Source organism: Equus caballus, chromosome 9 (assembly GCF_041296265.1).
Source record: "Equus caballus isolate H_3958 breed thoroughbred chromosome 9, TB-T2T, whole genome shotgun sequence".
Taxonomy (NCBI): Eukaryota; Metazoa; Chordata; class Mammalia; order Perissodactyla; family Equidae; genus Equus; species Equus caballus.
The window spans coordinates 69,076,600-69,103,314 of NC_091692.1; the positions used below are offsets into that span (position 1 = coordinate 69,076,600).

At 37.2% G+C, this 26,715-nt stretch overlaps 1 protein-coding gene across 4 annotated transcripts in view; it reads left to right on the forward strand.

The window, feature by feature from the left end:
* Nucleotides 1-26,715, forward strand: part of PKHD1L1 (PKHD1 like 1) — a 150,401-nt gene that overhangs the window by 109,836 nt on the left and 13,850 nt on the right. For all 4 annotated transcript variants that reach the window (XR_011421351.1, XR_011421352.1, XM_070221703.1 and 1 more), the window contains exons 60-72: nucleotides 3,228-3,331; nucleotides 4,269-4,398; nucleotides 5,400-5,521; nucleotides 7,536-7,626; nucleotides 11,881-12,029; nucleotides 12,111-12,233; nucleotides 12,774-12,885; nucleotides 12,966-13,082; nucleotides 16,763-16,928; nucleotides 19,803-20,035; nucleotides 20,286-20,453; nucleotides 22,950-23,107; nucleotides 25,272-25,407. Coding sequence is in view for 2 of the 4 variants with exons in the window: in XM_070221703.1 (XP_070077804.1) it covers nucleotides 3,228-3,331; nucleotides 4,269-4,398; nucleotides 5,400-5,521; nucleotides 7,536-7,626; nucleotides 11,881-12,029; nucleotides 12,111-12,233; nucleotides 12,774-12,885; nucleotides 12,966-13,082; nucleotides 16,763-16,928; nucleotides 19,803-20,035; nucleotides 20,286-20,453; nucleotides 22,950-23,107; nucleotides 25,272-25,407 (1,809 nt within the window). In the remaining 2 variants the exon portion in view is untranslated. The remainder of the gene's footprint in view (nucleotides 1-3,227; nucleotides 3,332-4,268; nucleotides 4,399-5,399; nucleotides 5,522-7,535; nucleotides 7,627-11,880; nucleotides 12,030-12,110; nucleotides 12,234-12,773; nucleotides 12,886-12,965; nucleotides 13,083-16,762; nucleotides 16,929-19,802; nucleotides 20,036-20,285; nucleotides 20,454-22,949; nucleotides 23,108-25,271; nucleotides 25,408-26,715) is intronic.

Sequence of the window (26,715 nt, forward strand, 5' to 3'; positions counted from 1 at the left end):
GCCTCTCATCCAAACAGAATTCATTTTGTAACAAGCACAATAGATCTGTTATTTTTGTTGGAAGGAAAACTTCAAACATATACCAGAAAATGATATAGAGAAAATGACATAATAAATCCCAATGTACTCATCACCAGTTACCATAATTATCAACTTTGGTCAATCTTTTTTCATCTATACGCCCACCCACTCTCTTCAAACCCTGGGATTATTTTGAAGAAGCCATATATATATTAAGGTATACAACGTGTTGATTTGATACATTTATATATTGTAATATGATTAACACCATAGCATTAGGTAACACTTCTATCATGTCACATAATTATTATTTCTTTTTTGTGGTGAGAACAATTACAATCTAGTCTCTTAGAAACTTTGAAGTTTTTAATACAGTATTGTTGACTGTAATCACTATGCTGTGCATTAGGTCTCCAGGACTTATTTATCTACCAGTTGCAAGTTTGTACCCTTTAAACAACCTCTTCCCAATTCCCCACCCCCAGCTCCTGGTAACTGCCATTCTACCTTCTGTTTTTACAAATTTAGCCTTTTTAGATTCCCCATATAAGTGATATCATATAGTATTTGTCTTCCTCTGTCTGACTTATCTCACTTAGCATAATGCCCTCAAGGTCCATTCATGTTGTCACAAATGGCAAGATTTCCTTCTTTCTCATGGCTGAATAATATTCCATTGTTTATACATACTACATCTTCTTTATCCATTCATCCATTGATGAACACTTAGGTTGTTTCCATATCTTGGCTACTGTAAATAAAGCAACCACATATTATTTCATCTAGAAATAGTTTATTATGTAGCTCTGAGTTTTTTTAAAAGTCTATAAGACCCAAAATTGTTAGTAATAATTCCTTATCATCAAATGATTGTTCAAATTCCCCCAGTTTTTTCTTTTTCTTTATTTCTCTCTCTCCTTTTCTTTCTTTTTTTCTCTTGTACTTTCTTTGTTAAAATAAGTATTGAAGTAAGATCTCTGCTGCAATTGCTTATGAATCTTAAGTCTCTTTGATTCATGTGTCTTTCCTTGCAGTTTACTTATAAAAGAAGCCAGGTCATCTGTCCTAGTGTTCCCAACAGTCTAGAATTTGGTGATTGCGTCCCTAGAATTTAACTTGTTCCTGCCTCCCTTGTATTTTCTATGCATAGGTAGCTTAGAACTAGAAAAATGGTTAGACTCAATTTTTAGGCAAGAATTCTTCATAGTTGGTGGTGTATTTGTCCATTAGTAGGCACTTAATGTATGACTATTTCTCCTTTTGTGATGTTAGCAGATATTAATAATCATTGCCTGGATCTGTTAAATCACTGAGGTTTAAAATGGTGATATTTTCATTCTGCCATTCACTCCTCGTTTATAATCTAGAATACATCCATAAAGAGAAGCTTTCCCAAACAACTGTTTGACAACCCTGAAGGACAGTTTTTATAGGAAATGTAAGAAAAATGATTGATTCTTTCCTCTTATTAACCAGTTTTCAAAATAATGAGTTGCTTCCTAAGCATCCTTCAAAGGTGACAAGAAGTTTTTGTTTTATTAGCATCATTATGAGCTCCGTGGATTTAAACATATTTGATATGTTCTAATCCATTGTGATTGTTAATCTTATTCATACTCAAAATGAAATGCCCCATTGTTGACCTTTAAAACCTCTTCAGGTTGATGCCTAAGTTCTTGTGGCATCCTTTTGGCTTAGCTTTTATAAGCCTCTTCACTTTCTGATATGGCAAACACATAGTGTAATTTTTTTTTTTCTGAGACTGGGAATACTAAGTGTTCCTCCACGTAACTGTGGTTCTTTGTATTGGAAGGTGGTGTTTGGATCCCCAAATCTCAGTACCAGGAGTGGATCATCTGTTCTTGACTTGAACTGTTTCAGCAGATCCTCACTTGTTCGCAATGCTGCTACTCTACTTTACAACAGCTCTAACTAGAAAATCTTTATTTGGGTCATCAGCTATCCAACTATAACTTCTACCTGTTGGTCGTAATCTGCCAACAGACGCTTAACTGGCGGTGATGATGGTAATGATGATCATGATGTAAGATCCCAGGCACTGTGCTAAGCATTTAACACATATTATTTCATTTAACCCTCATAGTGCTGTGGCATAGGTATTCTCCCCCTTTGAAAGATAAAGAAACAGATGATTAGAGGGATGAAATTGCTGTGACCTTGGATACTAATCCATGTCTGTTTCACTTCAAATCCCATGATAGACCTTATTCCCATGACAAACTTTCCTTGCTCCTGTAAATTATTTTGTAATGTAAGTAAACACATCTATGGCTTTTGTAGGTCCAGGTGGTCTGTAACAACCATTTCTTTGTCTCTATCTTATTATCCTTGTGTTCTCTACCATACATCCAATTGCTGGCCCATGGATTTTGAGACAGGCTTTTCTCTTCTAGTACAAAGTAACTCTTCTCCAATGCACTTTATTAGATATCAGTTTTTGAAACAAGGAATATCCTCTATTGTTTTTTCCCAGCCATGAATCTCTGTGCCTCAGTTTCCTTGTCTAGAAGATAGGAATAATAAAAATTCCTAACTCGTAGAGTGTTATATGAGAATTAAACCACACATTGCCTGTTAAGCAATGTGTACAGCGCTTGGCGCAGAGTAATCCCTCGTGGATTGTTGTTGCTGTTACTACTCATCTATGAAATTGCCTCTTGTCTCCTCAATGATACTTATGACAAACTGATCAACAGCTACTTGGCAATGCATATTCTGGAAGAGATTATGTAAAAGTTCTTTAAAGCATCAAAATTGAAATGTCAAGTAAATTATATCTTGTGCCTTATGTCACGCATTCTTGACAGGGAAAATATCACCACCTGGGGGGTGAAAATTGATTCTTTGGGGACCAAAAAACCTTAGATAAACAACGGTTTGCAGCCTTCCAAAGGGCCACCATACATTAACAGATGTATAGTATATCTGTGGTATTAAAATTTCATGAGGAGGGGAGGCAATCAGGCAAAAAAATGTCTAAAAAGGCTCTTGGGGAAAGCAGTGAAGAAAAGTTCAGCAATACGGCTGTATTTGGATTAAAGGAGCAAAGAAAAACTAATGAGATTTCTATGAAAAATCTGAAAACAAATTTGTAATGCGGAAAATTACAACAACTTTGGTAGCTTTTCACAAATTTTTTATTCTGTCTCAAGAAAAAAAATTTAATCCTTCCTCTCCCCACCTAGGAAATGCTAGACTAAGTAATGTGGAATTTTATCACAGTGGCCAAGAAGGCTTCAGGGATAGCACAGACCCAAGATACGCGGTAACATTTCTCAACCTAGGACAGGTTCGTACTTTATTTTTAACTTTTGCATATATTCAAAATAAAATATTTGGATTTTAACTTTATTTTCATTTAACTCATATCTTAGAATTGCTAAGACCACCATCTAATATAATAAGATTTTCTTAGGTACTTTTCCCATTAACTTTTTTAGACTCATCAGCATTTGATTCTACACATTTCATGCATTTATTTATGCTTAGTAAAAATCCATAAAAAGAGGAGCACAGAAGGCGAAAGAAATGAAGATCTATAATAGTATTTCACACCTATATTTTACATTGCAATGACCAAAAATATTTCCAAATAGTTTTTATTAATGTGAGTATTGCTTAAACTTCTCAAATGAAACATGTCTGTATATCCATGCCTCCATCCATCCATCCATGACATCCATCCATGTCAAAAAGAGGAAAATAAATATTCTGAGAGGGCTAGTGATTTAAGAAAAAATGAGAGAGTTCATATTTCCTATGGAAATAAAAAATAATCTTGTAGGTTTAAAATTGAAATCCCTAACTTGCTCATAGACTGGTTCCTATAGACATTTGAATTGTGACCAGCTGCTGAGAGCATCAACCTTTGTAATTACAAAAACAAATCCCTGTTCATCATATAGTAAAATATTCTGAAAAAGAATTGTTAGTACATTAGCATTTTATAATGATAGAGATATAAATGCACGGGAAAGTACTTGAGAATGTTTTGTGTGTATTTTAAGTAAGCAAACTTTTTTGCTTGATTTAATCATAAACTCAAGATACATGGAAATTTCCCAGCATTAAAAGACCTACTGGGAAATCATCTCCTTTAATGGAATGTAAATTGAGTATCTTATTTATCAAGGTTTGTTTCCTGAAAATCGCCTACTTTAATTTTTTTCTGTAGATGTATTTTAATTTTATTTTTTAAGTGTTCACTGAATCTCGATGTTTTATAGATTCAAGAACACGGCTCATCTTATATTCGAGGCTGTGCTTTTCACAATGGCTTTTCCCCAGCAATCGGTGTGTTTGGGACAGATGGATTGGACATAGATGATAACATCATCCACTTTACAGTGGGGGAAGGTAATATAATAATATTTCATCTAAATTGTAGGTCTTTCTGAGGCAATTTTGTCTGCAAACTCTAGGGCCACGCTGTCCCATTAATCTTTCTGCAATAGAAAAGGTTTATATCTGTGCTAATATGGTAATTGCTAAACCACATGTGGTCATTAAGCACTTGAAATGTGACTAGTGTGACTGAAGAACTGGGTTGTTAATTTTAGTTGTACTTAATTTAAGTGGTCACATGTGGCTATGGCTACCATATTGGACAGAACAGCTCTAGAAGAATTATTCACCAGACCATGATCTCCTGCGGGTTACCTAATCATGAATAGTTTAAATTATTGTGACTTAAAATACTCTTTACATATCAATCAAAAAGATGATTCACAAATAAAGATTATTATTTTATAAAAATTCTGTTCAATTTTAGGGGATTATCTTTTTTTTTGGTGGGGGGGAGTGGGTTTTGAGGAAGATTAGCCCTGAGCTAACATCTGCTGCCAATCCTCCTCTTTTTGCCGAGGAAGACTGGCCCTTAGCTAACATCTGTGCCCATCTTCCTCTACTTTATATATGGGACGCCTACCACAGCATGGCTTGCCAAGCGGTGCCATGTCCGCACCTGGGATCTGAACCGGTGAACCCCAGGCAGCAGAAGCGGAACATGCCAACTTAACCGCTGCACCGCTGGGCTGGCCCTGCAGATTATCCTGTTTTGAATATCAGTATAAAGCATAATACAAACATTTAATGTGTATAAATTTATGCGTGTGTTTGTTAAAATCTGAAGTGGTGCCTGTGGACCCACATATTTAACAAGCACCCCAGAAGATTCTAATTCAGGTAGTCTATTAAGGAGGCAGAATTTCACTATTGAAGCCTCGCTCTAAAATCAGGGGTTCATTTGTCAGGCTCAAACAGGAAAATTAATTTCATGGAAAAAAATGAAAGACATTCCCCTATAGTATTTATTACAAATTTATATGTATTTGGTGGGATTTTCCTTTTTTGTACAGGCATAAGAATATGGGGGGATGCCAACAGAGTCCGAGGAAATTTGGTTGCACTTTCGGTTTGGCCAGGAACCTATCAGAACAGAAAAGATCTAAGTTCAACTCTCTGGCACGCAGCAATTGAGGTAGTGTGAACAAATTTATAATTATAATCATGCAAAGTTATAATTTATAATTTCCTTATTGAACATTATACTTTCTGTAGAAATTGTAAATCTCAAAATGTTATTGAAAACCATTTCTTCCTTAGGTAAATATTGATGAACTAATAGAATGAGCTAATTAAAGGAGCGAATGAATTTTCTTGAAAGATGTTGTGAGCGCCAATAGCTATTGGATTTTTCTTTGTGTTGATGTCCATTGGTTTAAATAGTTCTCTTATTTTCTTGCTTCTCCAACATTATCGCTTTCAAGTTCTAGTATAGGGTCTCTCTGCTGCTAAGGGACTGAGTGCTTTCCACATATTACTACTTAACTCTGGAGTAAGTTTACTTCCTTATATGGAAAATTAGAATGATAGACTACAGAATTTCTAAAATCTCTCATCTAAAATTCTTATGATTCTATATGCAAAGCTTTTTACAATTATCTGATATTAGCAATTGGACCTTTCTTGTTTCCCGGGAAGTTTCTTCAATTACTAAAGGTCTTTATTTAGGTGAAGAGTAGATTACAGGGAAGAAAATAGAAAATGCAGAAAAAGGATTTGGAGGAAACACAGCTTCCTCTTGTTTTTATTTTACTTACCTATGCCATAGGAACAGAAAGGAATTAAAAATAGCTCTCTTTGAAAGATAAGGATTGAGTTCTGTTTTTGTGCAACTGTTGATAATCACTTTAAAGTAAAATCTGAAAGCCTGGGACTTAGTTACATTTATGAGGTAATAATGTTCTCTTTTCATCTATTTATAGATGTTAGAATGTAATCAAGTGTCCATTTCAAATCTTTAAAGTTATCTATATCTTTTGAAAGAAAAAGAGCTTATTTTACTTTAATGAATTTCATTTAACTTGATTTTTATCATAATCTTTAAAAATAAAAGTGTTTAATATGCTTTAAATAATTGAGATTTTGACTGTTTTGCTGACGCCATAGGCAAGAACTAAATCTTCTGTGCTCTATACTTTTCCTTTTCTACCACTTTGACTTGGCTCATAAAATAAAATTGTTTAGTAATTACCTAACACTCATGGTAACCCAGATTTTTTATTTTATTTAAACTAGTGAATGCTGCTGTTGAATCTTATGGTCCACTGTAATTGCCATAGTTGTCTTTTTTTAATATACATATGTTTATTTATTTGTAAATTTTCACAAATTATCCGCATGTACCAGTTACGTGATTTGATTATACACACTATAACACACACAAGTAGAAAGATTAAAAGTTGCCAGAGAAATACAAATAGAAATGCTACTGTTTCCTTCCCATACTCTCAAGGATCTTTTGTGCATTCCCTGCAGTGTGCTGACTCCATTTTGGAAACCAGGGCTTTAGAAAACAATTTGTGCCTGTATATAATCAAGCACTAAGTTTCAGGTTACAGAGAAAAAGAACTTTTGAGTAGAGAGAAATACGAGCAAACCTGGACTACTAGACCTGGTAAATGAATTGAATAAAATTCAGAAAACAAAATATATTCAATAAATAGGTCAAAGAATAGGAAACTTTTGCTTTGGCTACATGCTATAGGCTGTTAAGAGGGAGACACAGTGAACACAGGACAAGAATGAACATACAGAGCAGAAAGAAACAAGAGTTGTCTTTTTTTAATAAATCAAATTGATAACAGAATATCCCCAAAAAGAGTCATAAAATCATTGTAACCTTACTATAATGCTGGAATTTGGTCTATCGTCTGTAAATATTGAACCACATCCAGTGAATTTTGTGATTGAAATAAAAAAAATTTTGTTTAATGCAGTTTTCTAATGAAGTCTAAGGTATGGTATGAGGTGATGATTTTACAGCAAGAACCTAAGGTAGTTGCAATACTCCATTTGTTTTATAAATTTGAATGGGCGAATAATGAATTAAATTTTTCCTCCTGAGTTTTCCTGTGTATGTTGCATACTTGCTCTCACTGTATAATTGTTTAAGAGTATGACCCAAAGCATTTTCTTTATCATTGTACTAGGTAAATAGAGGGACCAATACAGTCTTACAAAATAACGTCGTGGCTGGATTTGGAAGGGCAGGATTCCGCATTGATGGTGAACCATGCTCAAGTAAGTTTTTGGCATAGAGTCCCTAAAACTAGGAAATCACTTTTCCAAATTTATTAAATAAATAGTTATAGTTTATAAGTTGAATATATAATATCTCCTCCTCCTGGACATTGAAAGAGCTCAACAAGCTAAATTATTTCAAATAATATTGGATTTACAGAAAAAAGTAAACCCGATTTTCTTCTCACCCTTCACCCACGTCACCCCTCTCAGGCAACCCCATAATGCCAGGCTCTCCCCTGGTCCTAGGATTCTGCAGCCCTGAGTCCTCTTCCGAGACCTCTTCCCCATCCTCGTCCTCCTGGGGCTGGGCCTTGCTGCTCCCCAGGCATCCCCTTCAAGTCACCACCTCAGGAGGGTCCCTGAGCCCCAGGCTGAGGGAGGTGACCAGCCCTGTCCTTGTGATACTCCCGTGTCCTGTATCCCATTGGCTCTCCCTGCCAGAGTCTGTTTGCATTCCTGATCCCACTGGAATGAGCTCTTCCTGGACAAGGAGTATCTTGATTCTATCCTTGTGACTGTCGAGGGAGATGAGGAGGAAAGAGAAAATCAAAGAGAGATACCCAGAGAGACAGAGTGAACCAGGGGGTGTAACGGAGAACAAGAAAGGGTAAAGGAGAAGATGGGGGACAGTTGGGTCCAATGGAACTGGAAAGACGCAATAGGAGTGAAAGAAAGTAACTTGGGCAAGAAGCAGTGGGATAAATGAAAATAGACAGAAAGGGGATCAGCAGAGAGATGGCAGACAGAATAGGACAAGGGCTTTTGACCAATAGTATCAAGGGAATAAAAGAAGACTAGATCCCCCTGCCCAATAAACAGGCTTTTAAGGGTAACTGTTTCCCATGTTTATGATCCAAAAACTCTAACAGCAACTTCAGTTTTTGATTTGGCTGGTATTGGAACAGTGAGTACCTCACTCCACTACCACTTTCACAAAAGCAGCGCTTCAAAGCACAGAGATAGATGCCTCTAGGGACACACCACTGTTTATGCTTCCACTTTAAAGGAATAAATGCTCATTGTTCACGTGTTAAACCTGCAAGCCTGAAAAAATCAAAGAACGTAAACAGTTCTAAGATACGTTTCTCTCTATCAGATGAGTAAAATTAAGAATTAACTGGGGCTGGTGGCGCAGTGATTAAGTTCGCACGTTCCTCTTTGGTGGCCCGGGATTTGCCGGTTCGGATCCCGGGTGCGGACATGGCACCACTTGTCAAGCCATGCTGTGGTAGGTGTCCCACATATAAAGTAGAGGAAGATGGGCACGGATGTTAGCTCAGGGCCAGTCTTCCTCAGCAAGAAGAGGCGGATTGGCAGCAGATGTTAGCTCAGGGCTCATCTTCCTCAAGAAAAACAAAAAAGATTTAACTAAACAACTGATCTCTTGGTAAGGCTGTGGAGAAACAAGAACATTTACACGTTGCTGGTTAAAAGACAAAATGATACAACCCCTACAGAGGGGAATATGGCGATACCTACCAAAATTATAGGGCATTTCCCTTTGGCTCAGCATTCCCACTTCTGGTAAGCTAACTAACATTTGCCCCTAGAACAGTTGGAAGAGGATTTGTGAAGAAGGTTATTCATCACGGCATTGTCTGTACTAGCAGAAAACTGAAAGCTACCTTATGTCCAATAACGGTGGGCTAGTTATATAGCTGAACCTTGGCACACTAGGCCCCTCTAAAAATGAAGGAAGAGGATACATATCTACATATTGATACAGAGAAATCTCCAGGATATTCTAGAGTGATATATGGAGGTTTCAGAACAGTATATATAATACTGTGTTGTGTCTAATATATTTTGTGGAAGAAAGGGAAGGAAATAAGAATATGTATGGTATTTGTGTTTACATAAAGAAACGCTGAAAGTGTAAAAACAAAAAGTCATAGAAGGTGAGTGGGAACAGGGTGACTGGTGACTTATTATTGTATAACTTTTTATAACTTCCTGACTTTTCAACTAGGTAAATGAATTATTGGATAAAAAATGAATTGTCGGATCAAAAAAGTAAAAAATAATAGAGCTGCAGGCTTTGCCTCTTGAGAAACTTAGTTAAGGGAAATGGAATTTTCTCTGAAAGATTTATATCCCTCTACAGTTCACATTTTTATCTCTGTAGCTATTTCTAAGATTCTTTGAATCAGCATTTTTTCTGTAAATTGAAAAATTGTTGGACCTAAGCTAATTTTATTCTGGTGCAAAATGTGCTTTGAAGAACTAAAACAACTTTGTCAACAGATTTAACTGAATCCTTGATATAGTCTCTTATTAGCTATTTTACTTCCCAACAGCTTAAAGTGGCTTTTCTTTGACTTAAGATTTTAAATATGTAATTTCTCTACAACCTTTTTTTTTTTTTTTGATGAGAAAGATTGGCCCTGAGCTAACATCTGTTGCCAAGCCTGCTTTTGCTTGAGGAAGACTGTCCCTGAGCTAATATCTGTACCAATCTCCCTCTATTTTGTATGTGGGATGCTGCCACAGTATGGCTTAGATGAGCTGTGTGTAGGTCAGCACCTGGGATCTGAACCTTCAATGCCCTGGCCACTGAATCGGAGCATGCGAACTTAACCACAACACCACCAGGCTGGCCCCTCTATAACTTTTTTGAAGTATTGTTGTGGTTTTTTTGAAAATCCACATATGATCTGTGAATATGAATATTTACCAATATGTATAATACCATGTAATGCATTTTTCACTGACTATTTTGATATTCCTAAGTAATTGAGAGTGTTTATAAGGTGGTTTTGGATTTAGAGCAACTGAAATATGAGCCGTCATAGAGGAATTGAGGGTTTAACTTCCTGGAATGGGACATCAACTTGTTCAGTCCATCTTCCAGACAAGTGAGAGGCTGGGATAGTGAAGGGAACTATGACCCATGCTGGGTCGAGGGGTGGAGCCATACTTGTCCATGGGGCTGCATTGTATGGAACCAAAAGAGACAATGCAAACACCTTCTTATGGAGGAAACAAAATAGAAACCAGGCAGACCATAAGTCAAAAGTCAATCCCAAAGGAAAATCAATAGAAAATAGGAGGAAGTCAGACACAGGGGGACTTGGACAAGTGAGCTGGTACTAAGCACAACTTAGGAGGTGGTGCTGCTCATTATGGGCAATCCTCCAATTTATGCATAGTTGGGAGGGAGTTATTAAGGTTACTACTCTGATATGGACATAAGTAAAACTTTCATAAAAATCTGCTTTACTTATCTTGTATGTTAGTAATGAGTATAGCTTCCATTTATTGAGGCACTTTATGTGAATCATTTCATTTCATTTTGAAACGATCCTGAAGTAGGCATTAAAACTTTTTATATATGAGGAAACTGAGGTTCTAAAAAGTTAAACAACTTTCCCAAGATCATGCATACATTAATTCAACAAATATTTAATGAGCACCTTCTAGACTCCAGGAGTATGGTGGTGAATGAGCTAGACACAGTGTCTTCTCTCAGGAAGCTTACATTCTAATAGGAGAGAGGAGGTGGATAATTCACAAATAAGCAACAATAAAATATCAAGTGAGAGCCAGCCCTGGTGGTCTAGTGGTTGAGAGTCGGTGCTCCCACCGCCGTGGCCCAAGTTCAGTTCCCAGTCATGGAACCACACCACCCATCTGTTAGTTGTCATGTTGTGGCAGCAGCTCACATAGAGAACGAAAAGCTAACGACTAGGATACACGACCGTGCACTGAAGCTTTAAAAAAAAAAACAAGTGATAAAAATTTTAAGTGCTGTGTAAAGTGACTGAGGTGCTACTTTGAATCAGGTAGTCAGAGAAAGCCTCGTAAGGAAGTGACACAACTTGAAAATGGGATGACCAGAAGGAACAAGCAACAAAAAGGTGTGTAGGAGAAGCATTTTGCTGATAGCAAGTGGTATCATTGTGTTTCAAATCTAGCTTTGTTTGAATCTAACTTCATGCTCTTTCTAATGAAATTCATGTTTAGTTTAATCAGATGTAATGAATTAAGGGTGCTAACACTAAACCAAACTTTTGCAAATGAGTATACAATTATTCTGAGTAACACTGAAAGGATAACTAAGATAAGAGTAAATACTAACTAGAATAAACCATAAATGGCTGAACCATAAAAATATTTGATCATCATGTTAAAATTTGCAACAGAATTATATATTTCATTTTTAAAGGAATTTTAACTTTAACCAATACTGCTTATAAAACTGTATGACATGACTTGTAATGTTAATTCTCTGGTGCTGTGTTTCCTTCCAAGGTCAGTCTAATCCCATGGAAAAGTGGTTTGACAATGAAGCCCATGGAGGTTTATATGGCATCTATATGAACCAAGACGGCCTTCCTGGATGTTCTCTTATACAGGGATTTACCATTTGGACATGCTGGGATTACGGAATTTATTTTCAGGTAAATTGATTCAAGATGGTGATTGGCTATTTTCCTTTATGAGTGCATTTTGTACTGTGTAACCTACAAGCTGTATTACAGACCACAGAGAGTGTGCAAATCTATAATGTGACCCTGGTTGACAATGGAATGGCCATTTCTTCGATGATTTACATGCCAGCTGCTGTATCTCACAAAATTTCCAGTAAAACAGTACAAATCAAGGTAAGGAATGAATACAGCCACACGAAGGAGAAAGAGAGACTCTGAGAAGGGTAAAATTATTGAAGGACCAGTACGAATGATCTCCTTGACTTCTACCCTCAGCTAGTCCAAGCCTCCTGCCTCTGCTCTCATTGCCTTCTACCAGGAAGCTCTCCGTCCTTCCCTCTGCTCCCCGCTTCCCTCACCTCTTCTAGGTTATCACCTGCTAATCTTGCCACAGTTACTTTCACTTACACGCCGTCTGTGCAGTCTTTCCTGGACCAGCTTAGGTAGTATTGACACTCCCTCCTCTTCTTGTTCCTACTGTTCCCTGGACATATTCTTATCATAGAAGCAGAACATGTCATTATATAAAATTATTTACATGCCTGTCTTCCCCCTCCACTTTGATATCATTCCACTCAGGGCAAAATCACGTCTTTTTCATCTTGGTTTAATGAATGATGCACTTCTCAAATTTATGCATTGTGTTTTGCTACAGTGGAATTCAGTAAAGGAAAAGCTATTATTAAAGCTTTACCATTTGAATCTTTTTAATAGAGCTCATTAATTGTTGGAAGTAGCCCTGAATTTAATTGCTCTGATGTCCTAACTAATGATGATCCCAATATTGAACTTTCTGCTGCCCACCGGAGTTCTAGACCGCTATCAGGTGAAAATTTTAGATCTCTAATTTTGGTGTGCATATGAGTGCATATTCAAATTTCATTAACTTTCTTCTTTTAATAAAAGGTGGGAGAAGTGGGATTTGCTGGCCTACTTTTGCTTCAGCACATAACATGGCACCCCGGAAACCCCACGCGGGGATCATGAGTTACAACGCCATCAGTGGCCTTTTGGACATCTCAGGCAAGTTTAAACATAGTCTTTGACAAATCTACTCAATTATGTTCCGTCAAGAATACATAGAGTATAACTAATCATGTTTCATTGTTAGTAAAAAATAATGATTTAAATGAATTAGTATTTGAATCTGCTCAATATGACAAGCAAAGAAATCAGACATCAGAGTCGATTTGAAGAATGGTTCCCTGGCAAAATGTATATATACTAAAGAATTGACATTTAATTTTCTTTTTAAAACAACAGAAAAACCACTGGTATGGTGATTTAATGTTAATTAGTTTCTATAAGTTGTAAAAGCCCTTTCATATAAGTAGAGTTGTATATTATCCTTTTTTACAACTGAAGAAATTTGAAACTCATGTAATTTAAGAGCTCATATAATCTTGCCAAAATCCCACAGCTACTGGCAGAGTTAGGATTAGAATCACGATCTTCTGGCTTGAAGTCTGCTGCTCTTTCACTGAACCAGGCTGCCGCCTTAAAAATATGTAACAATTATATGTAAATTAATGTAGTGAATATATCAATTATTTTCATTTTTCCCATTAAATACACTGTGCCATTCTTTGCTTCAGTTTTCCAAGTCTCCCTGCCATGATCATTTTAACCAGTGTCTCCTAGAAGATAGCGGTTTAATGAATTAGATATCTAAGCTTTCACATATTAATTCTCATCAGAACTTTAAGTGCCAGAAATGCACTGAGTAACTTGTAATGAGCATACTCTTGCCAAAAATTATTTAACATAATATGTAAGTTTTAGTTGAACATATGTTATTCAATAAATTAAAAATATGCTCTGGAATATTATAAATATCATATAGGAATAAAAATATCTTTATAAAATGGAACCTTATAAATAAAACTTCTTGAATGAACACAAATAACTATTCTTCTTTTATAAGACAGTCGTAAAAGGTAAATATAAGAATAACGGTTGTCTTTGGCTGTCCCCTGGAAGCAGAACATTAGAAGAGGATTTTTCTGTGTTTTCTTGAAGAAATGCTCTCAGGAGAAAGGGATGGAAGTAGAACAGGACAAGGGAAGCTGCTAAGCAAGGATGTGTGGTATAAGCTGGAGAATAGCTTCACTTGATCCCACCGGGAGCTCTGGGATGTTAATTGCCACCGAGTTGATCTCACATTTTAGGTGGGGGGTAGCCATTTCTACCCCCATGTTAGTCAGTTATTGGCTACATCTGCCCCTGTGGGAAGAGCCTCAATTTCCTGGGCAATGTCATTCCTGTTTGACCAAGGCTAATTCTCTGGAAAAGAGGGCCCCTCTGAGCTGTTAGCAGTCAATACTCACAGAGATGGGAGATGGGTGCACTAGCTTTATCCACTTCAATCCATCCTTGGCCCACTCAGATCTACTTGCTTCTTTTCTTAAGTTAGTTACATTAAGTTTATTCCACTAAGACATGATTTCTCCAGGATTCTGGATGGTCGCAATTTCCGAGAAAAGTTATCAAAAGAAGATTAGTGGTCACATTGCCATAGCTGGTCCCAAGACCGTGAATGATATTCATCATCTCCCTCCTCCGTCACTGTTTCTAAGTTTCCCTCCTCCTTAGCTAACACTTCTGCTAGTCAAGATGGCTTGCCTCACCCACGCTCCTCATCTCTGTTGTAATGAAGCCCAGGTTACTGTTCCCTGGTTAGGCCATGATTGCCGTACTTGCTCAGTTAAAGTCCACACAGGACCTGAGCCCCAGTGGGTCATACAAGTGCAGACATAGTCCTCCCTGCCTCTGTTATGTGGTAGCACCCCTTCCTCTGCATAGTGATCAGGCTCAATTACCCCTGACAAATGGTATATGCTGACAAGGAGCCCAAAGGACCATGAGTGACCATAGCTTTATGTTTGCTGGATTTCTTACTATATTCTCTGGTAGAAACACTCCTACTTTGAGAACCATGACCTCCAGACTCATAGAACCTAAAATTAGATGATTGGAAACACAAGTTTTCAAAGTGGATTTCTAGGGGTGTTGTTGAACAAGGTTATTCTTCCTCCCATCCTGCATCAATACCCATATTTTCTATATTTTGGGAATTCAGCACCATTTAATAGCTGTTGGTTTTAGATGAATAATATATTCTTGCAGGTTGTCATCTCCAAAGCTGGCACCTCGGCTGTGCCTTCAAGAGACTATTCCACCAGTCTGTTAGGCTGACAGTTTCCAGATGCTGCAGTATAGGGCTGTGATGTGCACACTGCTGAACCTCGTTTGCTAAAAGTATGTTCTTTGGTTCAGGGTGATGGCATGCAGGATCCTGTTAGATCACTCTGTGAGCCCTAGGGTGGTGGTGCCAACCGAGTCCCTGTAAGTAGAAAAGGGAAAACTATACCAGGAATGGGAATTAATCCCAATCAGGATAAATTGTTACCCTTTCCAGAGTAGAAGAAATCCGACATAATCAATTTTAATTCAATTTACTATTTGGTTTCCTGAGGAATGGTAGTGTACCGGAAATTCAGCTTTGGTCTCTGTGTCTGGCCAGCAAGTCAGATCAGACGTTGTGCAGTGAAGCAGCTTCATGAACTTTGGAAGTCGCTCCCCTTAGTTTTCCCCCCTTGAGGCAAGAGGGCCTTCTGTATCCGTTACCAGTGAGACATGGCTACTCCTTTGTGGTGGTGTTGAGGAGGGCATAATCTCTCGAGAGAGGGAGTTGTCAAGTGGTCAAGGGCATTTCTCCAGAGAAGGCAACTGTGAGTGGTTAGCAGCCAACACTTACAGGAGCTAGAGATGGGTACACTGGACCGGTAAAGGAGAGTGTACAGGGTACAAACAGCATCTGCTCTGTGGTATTTTATTAATTCTCATCTACAGGTTCATATTCATGCATATACAGTATCTTCTTGGGAGAAAATGTAATCAAGCAGGGTAGTACATAGCACATACTGATTTTAAGAATTTTTGGAGTCACCTTTTGCTTTTTTCTATTTTGAGTTATTGAATTTTAAGCACAAAGGTGATTAAGTTTTCAAATCCAGTCAATTCTATCATTTGGCCACACGATATGTGCAATGAAGCCAAGAGAATAATAGTGTTTCAGTTAGCCTTTGTTGCCTCACAAACTATCCCCAAAATTTAGAGGCTTGAAACAACCATTCATTAGCTCATGATTCTGTGGATTGGCAATTTGGGCTTATTCAGCTGGTTGGTTCTTCTGCTGGTCTCACCTGGGAGTATTCCTTGGGCTGTCGTCACTTTACAGGATGGCTAGGGGCTGGTTAGTCTAGGACAGTGTCATTTCCATATCTGGCTATTGGTGCTAGCCATTGGCTGGGGTCATGGGGAGGATTGAGCCACTTGTCTCCTAGGCTAATTCACATGCTGAAAGTCATGGAATTTCCCAAGAACACTGGGAGAGAGTGAGCCCTAATACGCAAGCACCTTTCAGATCTATTTATACCACAATTACTCTTGTCCCATTGTCCAAAGCAAATCAGAAAGAAAATATGCCAAGCCCAGAGAATATATGAGAGAGGCCTACTCACTGGTGTTAATATAGGGAGGCAACAATCTACCGCAAATAGTGGTGGACTTACCTGCCACATAAGGTAAAAGCTCCATGTTCAAGGCAGTGTTAAATGATGTGTTTGGTGAAATATGAAATGAAACTGATTTTACCACTTTCTCTATAGAAAATAATTGTTTTTCTATCATTTATGTTTTAGATTCAACATTTGTTGGATTTAAAAATGTTTGTTCAGGTGAAACTAATGTGGTATTCATTACTAACCCTTTAAATGAGGATTTACAGCATCCAATCCATGTGAAGAACATACAGCTGGTTGATACTATGGAACAATCAAAAATATTTATACATAGGCCTGATGTAAGGTAAAATATATGAAAACTCAGTCTTTGCTTTCTTGTCATTGTAGTTTTCCATTATTTTCTTCCCCTGCCATAGATCTGATTTCCATATTAAAGTAACTGTTCATTTCGTTAAAATTTTAATCAACATTATGAAAATTAAGACTAATATATTTGTGTTTTCAGTTAAGTTGAAGAAGCTAGGCCTTAATATGTATGTTTTTTTATACTTTTTTTGTGCATCATAAATAATACCATCATTAATCATAAAAGATAGAGACTGGGTCAGCAGTGTGTTGTACATTAATATCTCTCAATCTATAGTCATTCAGAGTAAGAGACATCTTTATCATTTCTTCCCTTTTGCTCACCTCTTTTGTTTCCTGTTGCTTCTCAAATATCTTATCATGTGCACCCCAACATGTAGCTGGAAATTAATTGTCAGTCATTATAATCACTGGGACTGAGAATATGTAGAAACTTAGAACAGTGATTTTGTCAATCACAAAAGTCAGCTGGTGTCAGAATATTTCCAGAAGCTGAGCCACTTCGATTCTAAGTCTTAAAAGAATATAGCCAATAACTGCTGCTCCTCCTAAGAGGTGCAGACCAGGAATTTAGATGTAAGACAACACTGGAGGAAGGAAATTTTCTATTAGAGATCTTTGACAATTTTCACTATGGGGAGAAGACAAGGAATAATCCTGATTAATTAGATAGACGTCTCTTTAGAAAAAATGCAATGTTTCGTAAATAGTTTGATTTCATCTGATTTTGTTTTGCTGACAACCCTGCACCTCCTCCTTTGACTGTTAAACTGCAAACTTCTTTGGCTCAGTAGAGCCTTTCCCCGCTAGAAAGTTACTAGCTCCTATTTAGTTATCATTGACTCTTTCAGCTTTGATATGTAATTTTAATATCTAGGTCATGAAGAAAATATTACACTTTAAGATATAGTGTCCTTGAGTTCTGTGCTTGTATGGGATACTGTTGGCACTCTCCCAGATCCCTTTTACTAGGCAGTTCACCAGTCCCCAGATTTTTTAAATGTTGGCCAATAATAACCTATTTTCCAGAAAATTGCTCTTAGCCAAACAGGAATAGCTGTGGGAGGTTGAGGCTCTCCTTACATCACTTCCTTGCAGTCCATGGAAAATAACTAATTTATACAGGAGTACAAAACGCTGGCTTCCTTGTCTCTAGATGGGAACAACTCTGGGCAATTCGTGATCCTGTGGTACCAGACTGAAGCCAGTCTACAGGCCATAGTCATCTCCCTGTTCTTTCCCTTGCCCTAAATGGCCCTCTCCTTCCTTTTTGAGAAGATTCCCTCAGTAACTCACTTGAACAAAAATCCACAGCTCAGGCTCTGTTTCTTTGGAACCTGAAATAAGACAAAGCCCTGAGCCATAATATAAGAGTACCAGTAGGCACTCACAGACTTGCTCACAGAAGCACTCTGCACATATTTGAACACAAAGAACACAGGCACTACAAAATATGTATTCAAATCATCTCCAAAACTAATATGGTATAGAAGGGATAACTTATAGCTTCATGTGTCCCTTATAGCAACAGGGAGAGAGATGGTGAATACTATCCAGCAGATCTGAGCTTTCCACTATTGTTTGCTGCTGTAACTCTGGAATAAATTATATTTTCCTATAGTGTATATCATGATACAGTAGAAGTATGCTGTATACCATACATACTATACAATGTGTAGTACATTGCAAATTATTATATGCAGCTATTTTATTCTTATATGTAGCTATTTTATTATTATAACCAGTTAAAAATCAACACTCTAGGTGGCTCAGGATGAAGGTAGAACACCTTCTTTGGCTGAACAGCATGATGAATTTATAGTATTTTATCTCTTACAATTTGAATATCTACAGAATGGTTACTAAAATATGCAGCCTAAAAGCCATAATCCAAGTATATCTGTTTGTCTATACACAGGCAAGTCTTTAAGAATATCAAGTATATCTGTTTGTCTATACACAGGCAAGTCTTTAAGAATATGTATTATTCTACAATTGATGAAGAGTGTAAAAGTTGGAGATAAGAAGATGAAGGGGACTGAACTTTTATTAAGCATTTAGATTATTTTATAGTAAGCATGCAATATTTTTATAGTTTTTACAGACCCGTAGAAAAAGAGAAGGAAAGGGGGCCAGCCCTGTGGCTGAGTGGTTAAGGTCACGCGCTCTGCTTCGGTGGCCCAGGGTTCACCAGTTGGGATCCTGGGCTAGGACCTACACACCACTTATCAAACCATGCTGTGGCAACATCCCACATAGAAGAATTAGAATGACTTACACTAGGATATACTACTATGTACTGGGGCTTTGGGGAGAGGAAAAAAAAAGAGGAAGATGGGCAACAGATGTTAGCTCAAGGCTAGTCTTCCTCACCAAAAAGCATACCTTAAAAAATAATAATAAAATAAAAATAAAAGAGTGGATGCAGTTTTTTTTAAAGAGAGAGAAGGAAGGGAGAAAATATAAAGACTTCCCTGCCAACACAGGGATTTTTTCTGTCCTGCACAACAGAGTAAGTGGTCACCTGCTCTACAGGGCAATGTTGGTATATTGTGAGGAATGCACAAATGCGAGCTCTGTCATTCAACACAATATGAAATAACAAAATGAAATTCTAATTTAAATCCCACAGGTATAACTTGTCCTTTTGAAATGTTAATGAATTCGTAATAACAGACCAAATCAACACAATGTAAAACAGACCTCATTACAATGCTAATTACATATGCTACTTGGTCCTACTTTGAATCCTTTCAGAAATGATATGATTCAGTCAATCAATTCTTTTCGGATAGAAACAGGAGAGGGATATTAAATCTAAGTGTTCATATATTTCGCCTTTTCTCCACAGTAAGGTGAATCCATCTGATTGTGTAGACATGGTTTGTGATGCCAAAAGGAAATCTTTTCTTAGAGATATGGATGGTTCCTTTCTGGGGAATTCTGGTTCGGTGATACCTCAAGCAGAATATGAATGGAATGGAAATAGCCAGTTTGGAATTGGAGACTATAGAATTCCTAAGGTGATGCTCACATTCCCAAATGGAAGTAGAATTCCTGTCACTGAGAAAGCACCTTATAAAGGTTCGTTGGATCTTATTCTGTTTGTCCTCAAGTTCATGAAACTTCTATTTTTTATTGTTTTTATTTTTATTTAAAAAAATTGTTTTAATGATTGCTGCACTCAATCTTTTATTTTTAATGATTGATGTGCTCAATCAGTAGCTTATGTTTTCTATTTATTAATCTTACATAACAAGAAAAAGGTAGTATGTGGATGCTTTTGCAAAGAGATTCTTTTTCATTGCTAAGATGTATATACTTTTGTTTCTAGGAATTATTAGAGATTCAACCTGTAAATACATTCCAGAATGGCAGAGCTATCGGTGCTTTGGGATGGAATATGCAATGATGGTTATTGAAAGCCTGGATTCTGACACGGAAACTCGAAGACTCTCACCCGTGGCTATAATGAGCAATGGTTATGTTGATCTCATTAATGGTAGGTGTTCAATGTAAGCAAACTAGAGTTACTCAAAGCATTTGCTCTTCATTACTTGAATGGAGATAGCTCGTCAGTTATTTGTCACATAAAACTAGCAAACATCAGGACTTCTTTGCCTTCTGTTTGTAAGAAAGATCTATGTGCAGCAGAGAGACTTGACTCCTCGGCAGTCCCCCGTATGAGAAAGCCAGGACAGTTATTCAAAATAGACCATTAGAAGGAGAGGAGGAGGAAAGTATTCCTTCAGTGATCTTTGTATCTATAGTAATGAGGTGGCATAAATATTTTTAAGAAAAAAAATGAGTGATCCATAAAGACAATTTGTCTTACAGAAATTAAAAAACTGATCATGTGATATTTGGAATACTTGAGAACGAGTATTCTCAGCCTACTTGTTTTTCATTTTCATTAATTCTTGGAAGACAATCTTGAAACAACGTTTTGTTTTGTTTTTCATTCCTGATTCCTTGGACTGTCAAGAATATCTCGCCCAGCTCCAGAGTCCTAGGTTCCTTCCATTCTGGTCATTGGTAGCTCTAGTACAAACGGAAGGCAGTGGTCTCCATGAGGGTTCAGATCGGCTTAGAAGTCCAGGACTTTTTGAATAAATAAGATAAACTTGTAAAGTCTACTGAAAACAGAGGGCAGGAACTCGTTGTATATCCCTGAAATGGCACTGAGGACTTGAGGATTAGTCCCTGAGGAGGCTTAAAAGTCTTTCAAGTGCTGAAGGGGCACGTAACCTGGAGCAGAAAGATTTCTATTGCCCTGGCAGTGTCATAACGCATACTGACATATTCTAAGATTCAACAAAATGGCCAATATGCCACAAAAACATTCATTTTTAAAAACGTGTTAGAAGAAAATGAGCTAAATCGGGGTGTCCCAAAATTGCATGATTTTAAGTCTCTTTCCACTTCTCTTGCCTCACTATGCCATCTGCCTGGTTTCTAAGACCTGCAATCCACCCAATTTCAAATGCTGCCTTTCAGATCTTACAAAGCAGAGAGAATGTGGGAAGAATTTTAGACCAATCAATGAATAATGGAGATGTTTTCAAACTGCTCTGTTTTATATGGTGGAGAAAAATTTCATTCTGTTTATTTTTACATTTTCCTTTTCTGAAAGACAATACAAGTTTCCCATTTACAATAGTGACGTGACATTTATCTTTAAAATAAATTTGAATTTTAAAAAGTCATTGTCAATATAAATAAAAGTCTTAAGTAAATGATAACAGCAGGGCAAAAATTAGGAAGGTGTTAGAAGAATTACTGAGGCTTGGGGTGCACTACACTAGGTGGGAAAAAAATTCCCAAGGTGAAAGTTATTGGATACCACTAAAGTTTCCCTTTACACTTTAATATTCAATTCTATTTATTTTTAAAATACGGCTTTCGTCACTCTAAATTTTTCATTTTATACATAGAAATTTCTTTCTATTTGTTTTCAAACCCCACAAAGAAAATGTATTTAAAAGCAGGACTTATATTTTGGATGCTAAGGGAAAGGTTATGCTCTACTTGAGCTTCAGAAGTTTATATTGATTTGAAGTTCATTTATAAATATTGATAATAATTCCGAGTAAGCCAGGAAATTGAGCAAAGCTAATGAATAAATACATCAAGAAAATTCATCATTCCATGTCTCACTCAATGTTGTATATGTGTAGTCCCAGCCACTTTAAAACTGAACGGAAATAGAGAAGTTTGCTACAGAAATCACGTTACACCTGTTCTGGAAGTGTCTGGATTCAAGTAGAAAAGCATCCACCATCTTTTGGCTTTGTAGAGGCTTTAATGGAATGTTATTTCCCAGATTGCTTCAGTTCATTAATGATGATGACCTTCCAATAGAACATATAATCACAGTCTTTAACAAAAATTTATTAAAATAAAAAAGGAAGGAAGATTAAAGACAATAAAACACAAATTTAAGAGTTTATTGAATTTACAAAGTGAGTAAGTGAAAGAAAGAATGAATGAATCAATAATTCAGGCATACAAGTGTCCATGTTTTCCAAGTTCAGGCTCTCCTTTTAACAAATTAACTCTGTTACAGCATATTTCTCAGCAAAGAATCTGAGAAAGTTGGTTCCCCACCCAAACTCACATTTGATAGGTAGGAGAGAGAATCAAGCATTTTCTTCCTCACCATGTGACCTGGGCTTAAATATTATTATTAAAGTACAGAAACATGTAAATCTACTATTTCTTTCAATGACCTTCCAGTACAAATCCTCAGCACACTAATTGACGCTTCTTACCTGAGCAGTGTAAAAGCAAAGGGACTGCGGAGGACTTGCTTCCCTGACTTCCTTTTTAAGCCAAGGTTTGAGAAATACCTTAGATCACTGGTTGACGGGTGGGTGGACAATGGCTATAAATGCTGGACTTGACCCCTGCAATTTACTTTTAATACAGTTACTCTTCAGACTTTGCACTAATAACATTCATAATACGGAACATGAACTTTCATTTTGTGTGGCTGTAGGCCCCCAGGATCATGGCTGGTGTTCCGGATACACATGCCAGAGAAGACTGTCCCTATTTCATAGCATCGTGGCTCTGAACAACTCTTATGAAGTTTACTTCACTGGCACCAGTCCTCAGAATCTTCGACTGATGTTGCTTAATGTTGACCATAACAAGGTAAGGCAAGATAGAAATAATTTCTTAAGAGTTCTCGGTGTTGATTATTTACGTATATTTCTATCTGCTAAGGACTTGATCTCCTCCCCTGTTCTCTCAAACATCGTGAGCCTCACAGCTCAATTTCAAGGACCAGCAGGGTATTACTGAAAATACTATTAGTCCGGAAGGTTTCATCAGCCTGAGAGCACGGATGAGTACCAAACCCCTCTCCCTCATATGCACTCGATTGTGCTGCTCTGTGTCTGAGGTGTGACAGCGAGGCCTATGATTTGTTTGATCAGCAAGCAAACCTGAACTCTCACATAAAATAGTGACATCTAAAACTGGCCACTTGGAATTATATATTCATTCTTCCATGCTGCTGTTATATTCATATGTCAGAAATACACCTTTGGAATTTACTTCAGAAATCAAGCAAGTTATCTAAAATATCTTCAATAATGTCAAATCCTTGTACAAACTGAATTCAGCTGGGATGATTAAATTTATATGTACTTTGTCAGTGGGAAAAGAGTATGAGGTTAAGCAGTAGTCTTGTAATATAGATTTTTCTTTTCTAAGAGTGTGAGACTTGAAAGTCCCAGAGGGTTAGGAACGTGCAGAAAGGATGCTGATAAGATGGAGCAGAGAGAGGAGTAATGAAAGGAGACCCTGCCCATTCTCAGGTGATAACAGTTCCATCTTTTCAGTTGCCCAAGATAAAACCTTGGAACCATTCTTGATTCCTCTCTTTCTCTCACATTCCTCATCTAATCCAGCAGCAAATCCTGTTAAAATCTCCCTTCAAAATATCCAGAATCTGACCACTTCTCACCACCTCCAGTGCTACCATCCAGTTTGAGCCAACATTCTCTCTCTCTGGATTAAGGCAATCGCCTCCCAACTCCTCCTCCTGCCCTACCTTCCCACCCTCTACTGTCTATTCTCACCTCAGTAGCAACAGAGATACCCTCAAAATATGTCATATCAGATCACTCCTTTGTCCCAGACTCTGCGATAATTTCCCTATTGGTCTTTGTACAGAGCCAGAATCCTCACAATGGCCTACAAAGCCCCGTGAGAATCTCCCCCATCCCTTAGCTCTCTGACCTATTCTACTCCTCCAGCCACACTGGGCTCCGTGCTGTTCCTCAGCACACTACACATGCTGCCACGTGGGCTTATGTCTCACATGTTGAGTCTGCCTGGAACATACTACCCCAGGTGGCTGCCTCATCTCCTCAACTCCCATTCTCTCGATTGGCCTCCCCTTCTCGCTTGGCTCTCCCACTTATTCGTACCCTGATCTACCTTTTCTTTTTTCCATAGCACTTACCACCTTCTAACATGCTTCATCCTTTACTTTTCATTATTTCTATTATTCATTGCCTCTCTTCTCACTCCAGAATGTAAGCTCAAATAGGGCAGGGACTGTTGAGAGCTTCTAGAATAGTGTCTGGCTCAGATAGGCACTGGATGTTTTAATGAAAGAGAGTATTTTTAATTTTAAAATTAAGAATGATAACTACAAAGTCATGTGACTGATAATATTCTGAGCCTCTGTAGACAATCTCAAAAGAGGATTCCAAAACTATGTATAGCTTATTAGACCCTTCTTAACTCCTCCTTGCCCTTTGTGCAATAGCCAGTCTTCTTACTGTGATTATATCTGATAGCATGAAATGGGGAGAATATAAACATGAAAAGTGAGCAAAATGGAATCAGAGAGGATAGTTATTTTGACTTATTTTTATCAGTCTTACTACCAAATTTTTCTCAGAGATAAGCATTTTTTTCAACATTAAGTTGTGTGATTGCATTATGAGCATTGCTGAATTCCCCATTTCCTCCTACCCTGGAGTTGAAGGTCTGTATTTCAGATAACTTTGTTATCTTTTGAAGGAACACTTTCTTTGATTTACAGATACTGTTCTAATAATTTCTTTCTTACATTACACTTTTCTGCTGAGAATCATCGATTAAGAGAAGTTGTGACATCTATATGAATGGTTGAATGTGAGTCTATGTAAAAATTTTAGCTCAACATTTATCTTAAATCCATATAACTTAGTTTTAATTTTTTACAGAAGGTATATATAGTTGAAGACATTTTTTAAGTGCTAAATTCTAAATATTCTGTTTCACTATTCTCTTAACACACAGAAATGTTTATTTTTAACAGGCTGTTCTGGTAGGAATTTTTTTCCCCACACTTCAGCGTTTGGATGTCTATGTGAACAACACATTGGTCTGCCCCAAAAATACAGTGTGGAATTCCCAACAGAAACACTGTGAACTTAACAGACATCTGCATACAGGTATTTCCTCAGAAAAATACAGTACACACAGTCTATGTACTTAATTAGGTATAAAATTCTTTGTAATGTTTCATTATTATTTTTAGTTCCATAGCCATTGACAAATGCAAGAGAAAATAGGTTGTTAGCCATAATCCACCAAAGACTAAGATGTGTTCATCTGTAACATGTGTGTCCTGAAAGATCACTCCTGATGGAACTCTCACCCACCTGCACACATGCAGACACAAGGTTTTGTGTATGATGGATGTTCGTTTGCCCCCTGAGAACGTGTACATTCTACACATTTAGTTCAGTTATTCCTATGGAATACAGGGGAGATTTTGCTTAGAAATTTTATCCTATTTCTGCTTTACTTCTGTTTCAAAGAGGTCAAGCCTAAATTCATTGGCAATCACCAGAAGTATTGCCAAGAAAGCTAGTATAACATCAGCTGAACACCATGAAGTAAATATGATAAAGTAAACTCTGGATTTAAAGGAAATATATGGAAGAGACTAAACTTAGCCACTTACTAATATTTGAAAAACCAGGATTTATCACCACTCATTGAAGTCTTTTGGTTAAACCGGGTAGTGATAAGGTCAATACATTCCATTCCACATGTGCTACTTACTATCATTTTTAGATGTGCCTCATAATCTTAGGTAATAATTGCATAAATGTGTACTGTAGGTCATAATATAAGCTAGACATGAGAGTATGAATGGATAACCCATTTTCATTACCATCTATGGAGGAAGTCCTATTTCTGTTAATAATATGTCTAGCTAATGTTTCCAGAGACATTACTATGCGTCAAGCACTGTTCTAAGTGCTTTGTATATTATAAATCATTGTTACCATAGCCTAATAATAATGCTATGAGGTAGGCACAGATGCATAAAGTGAGACATGAGACACAAGGAGGGGAAGTAATTTGCCAAGGTCTCTGTCTTAGCTCAGGCTTCCATAACAAAATGCCATAAACTGGTGGCTTACAAACAGAAATTTATTTTCTCACAGTTCTGGAGGCTGTGGGTACAAGATCAGGGTGCCACATGATTTGGGAGAACACAGTTCAGTCCCTGGCAATATCAAAGCTGGTAAGGGCAGAGCAAGGACTAGAACACACGGTCTAGCTCTAGGACCCAGGCGCTTAACCATCATGATATGTTGCCTCCTTATAGCTAAGAAAGTCAGTGTTACCTCTTTTTATATACAAATTGTTGCACATATTTACGGCTTAATTTTCATAGAATTTAACTCTTTTTTAAAACAGCACTTTTGGTACTAAGTACTCTATCATTCAAGACAGGAAAATAAAAA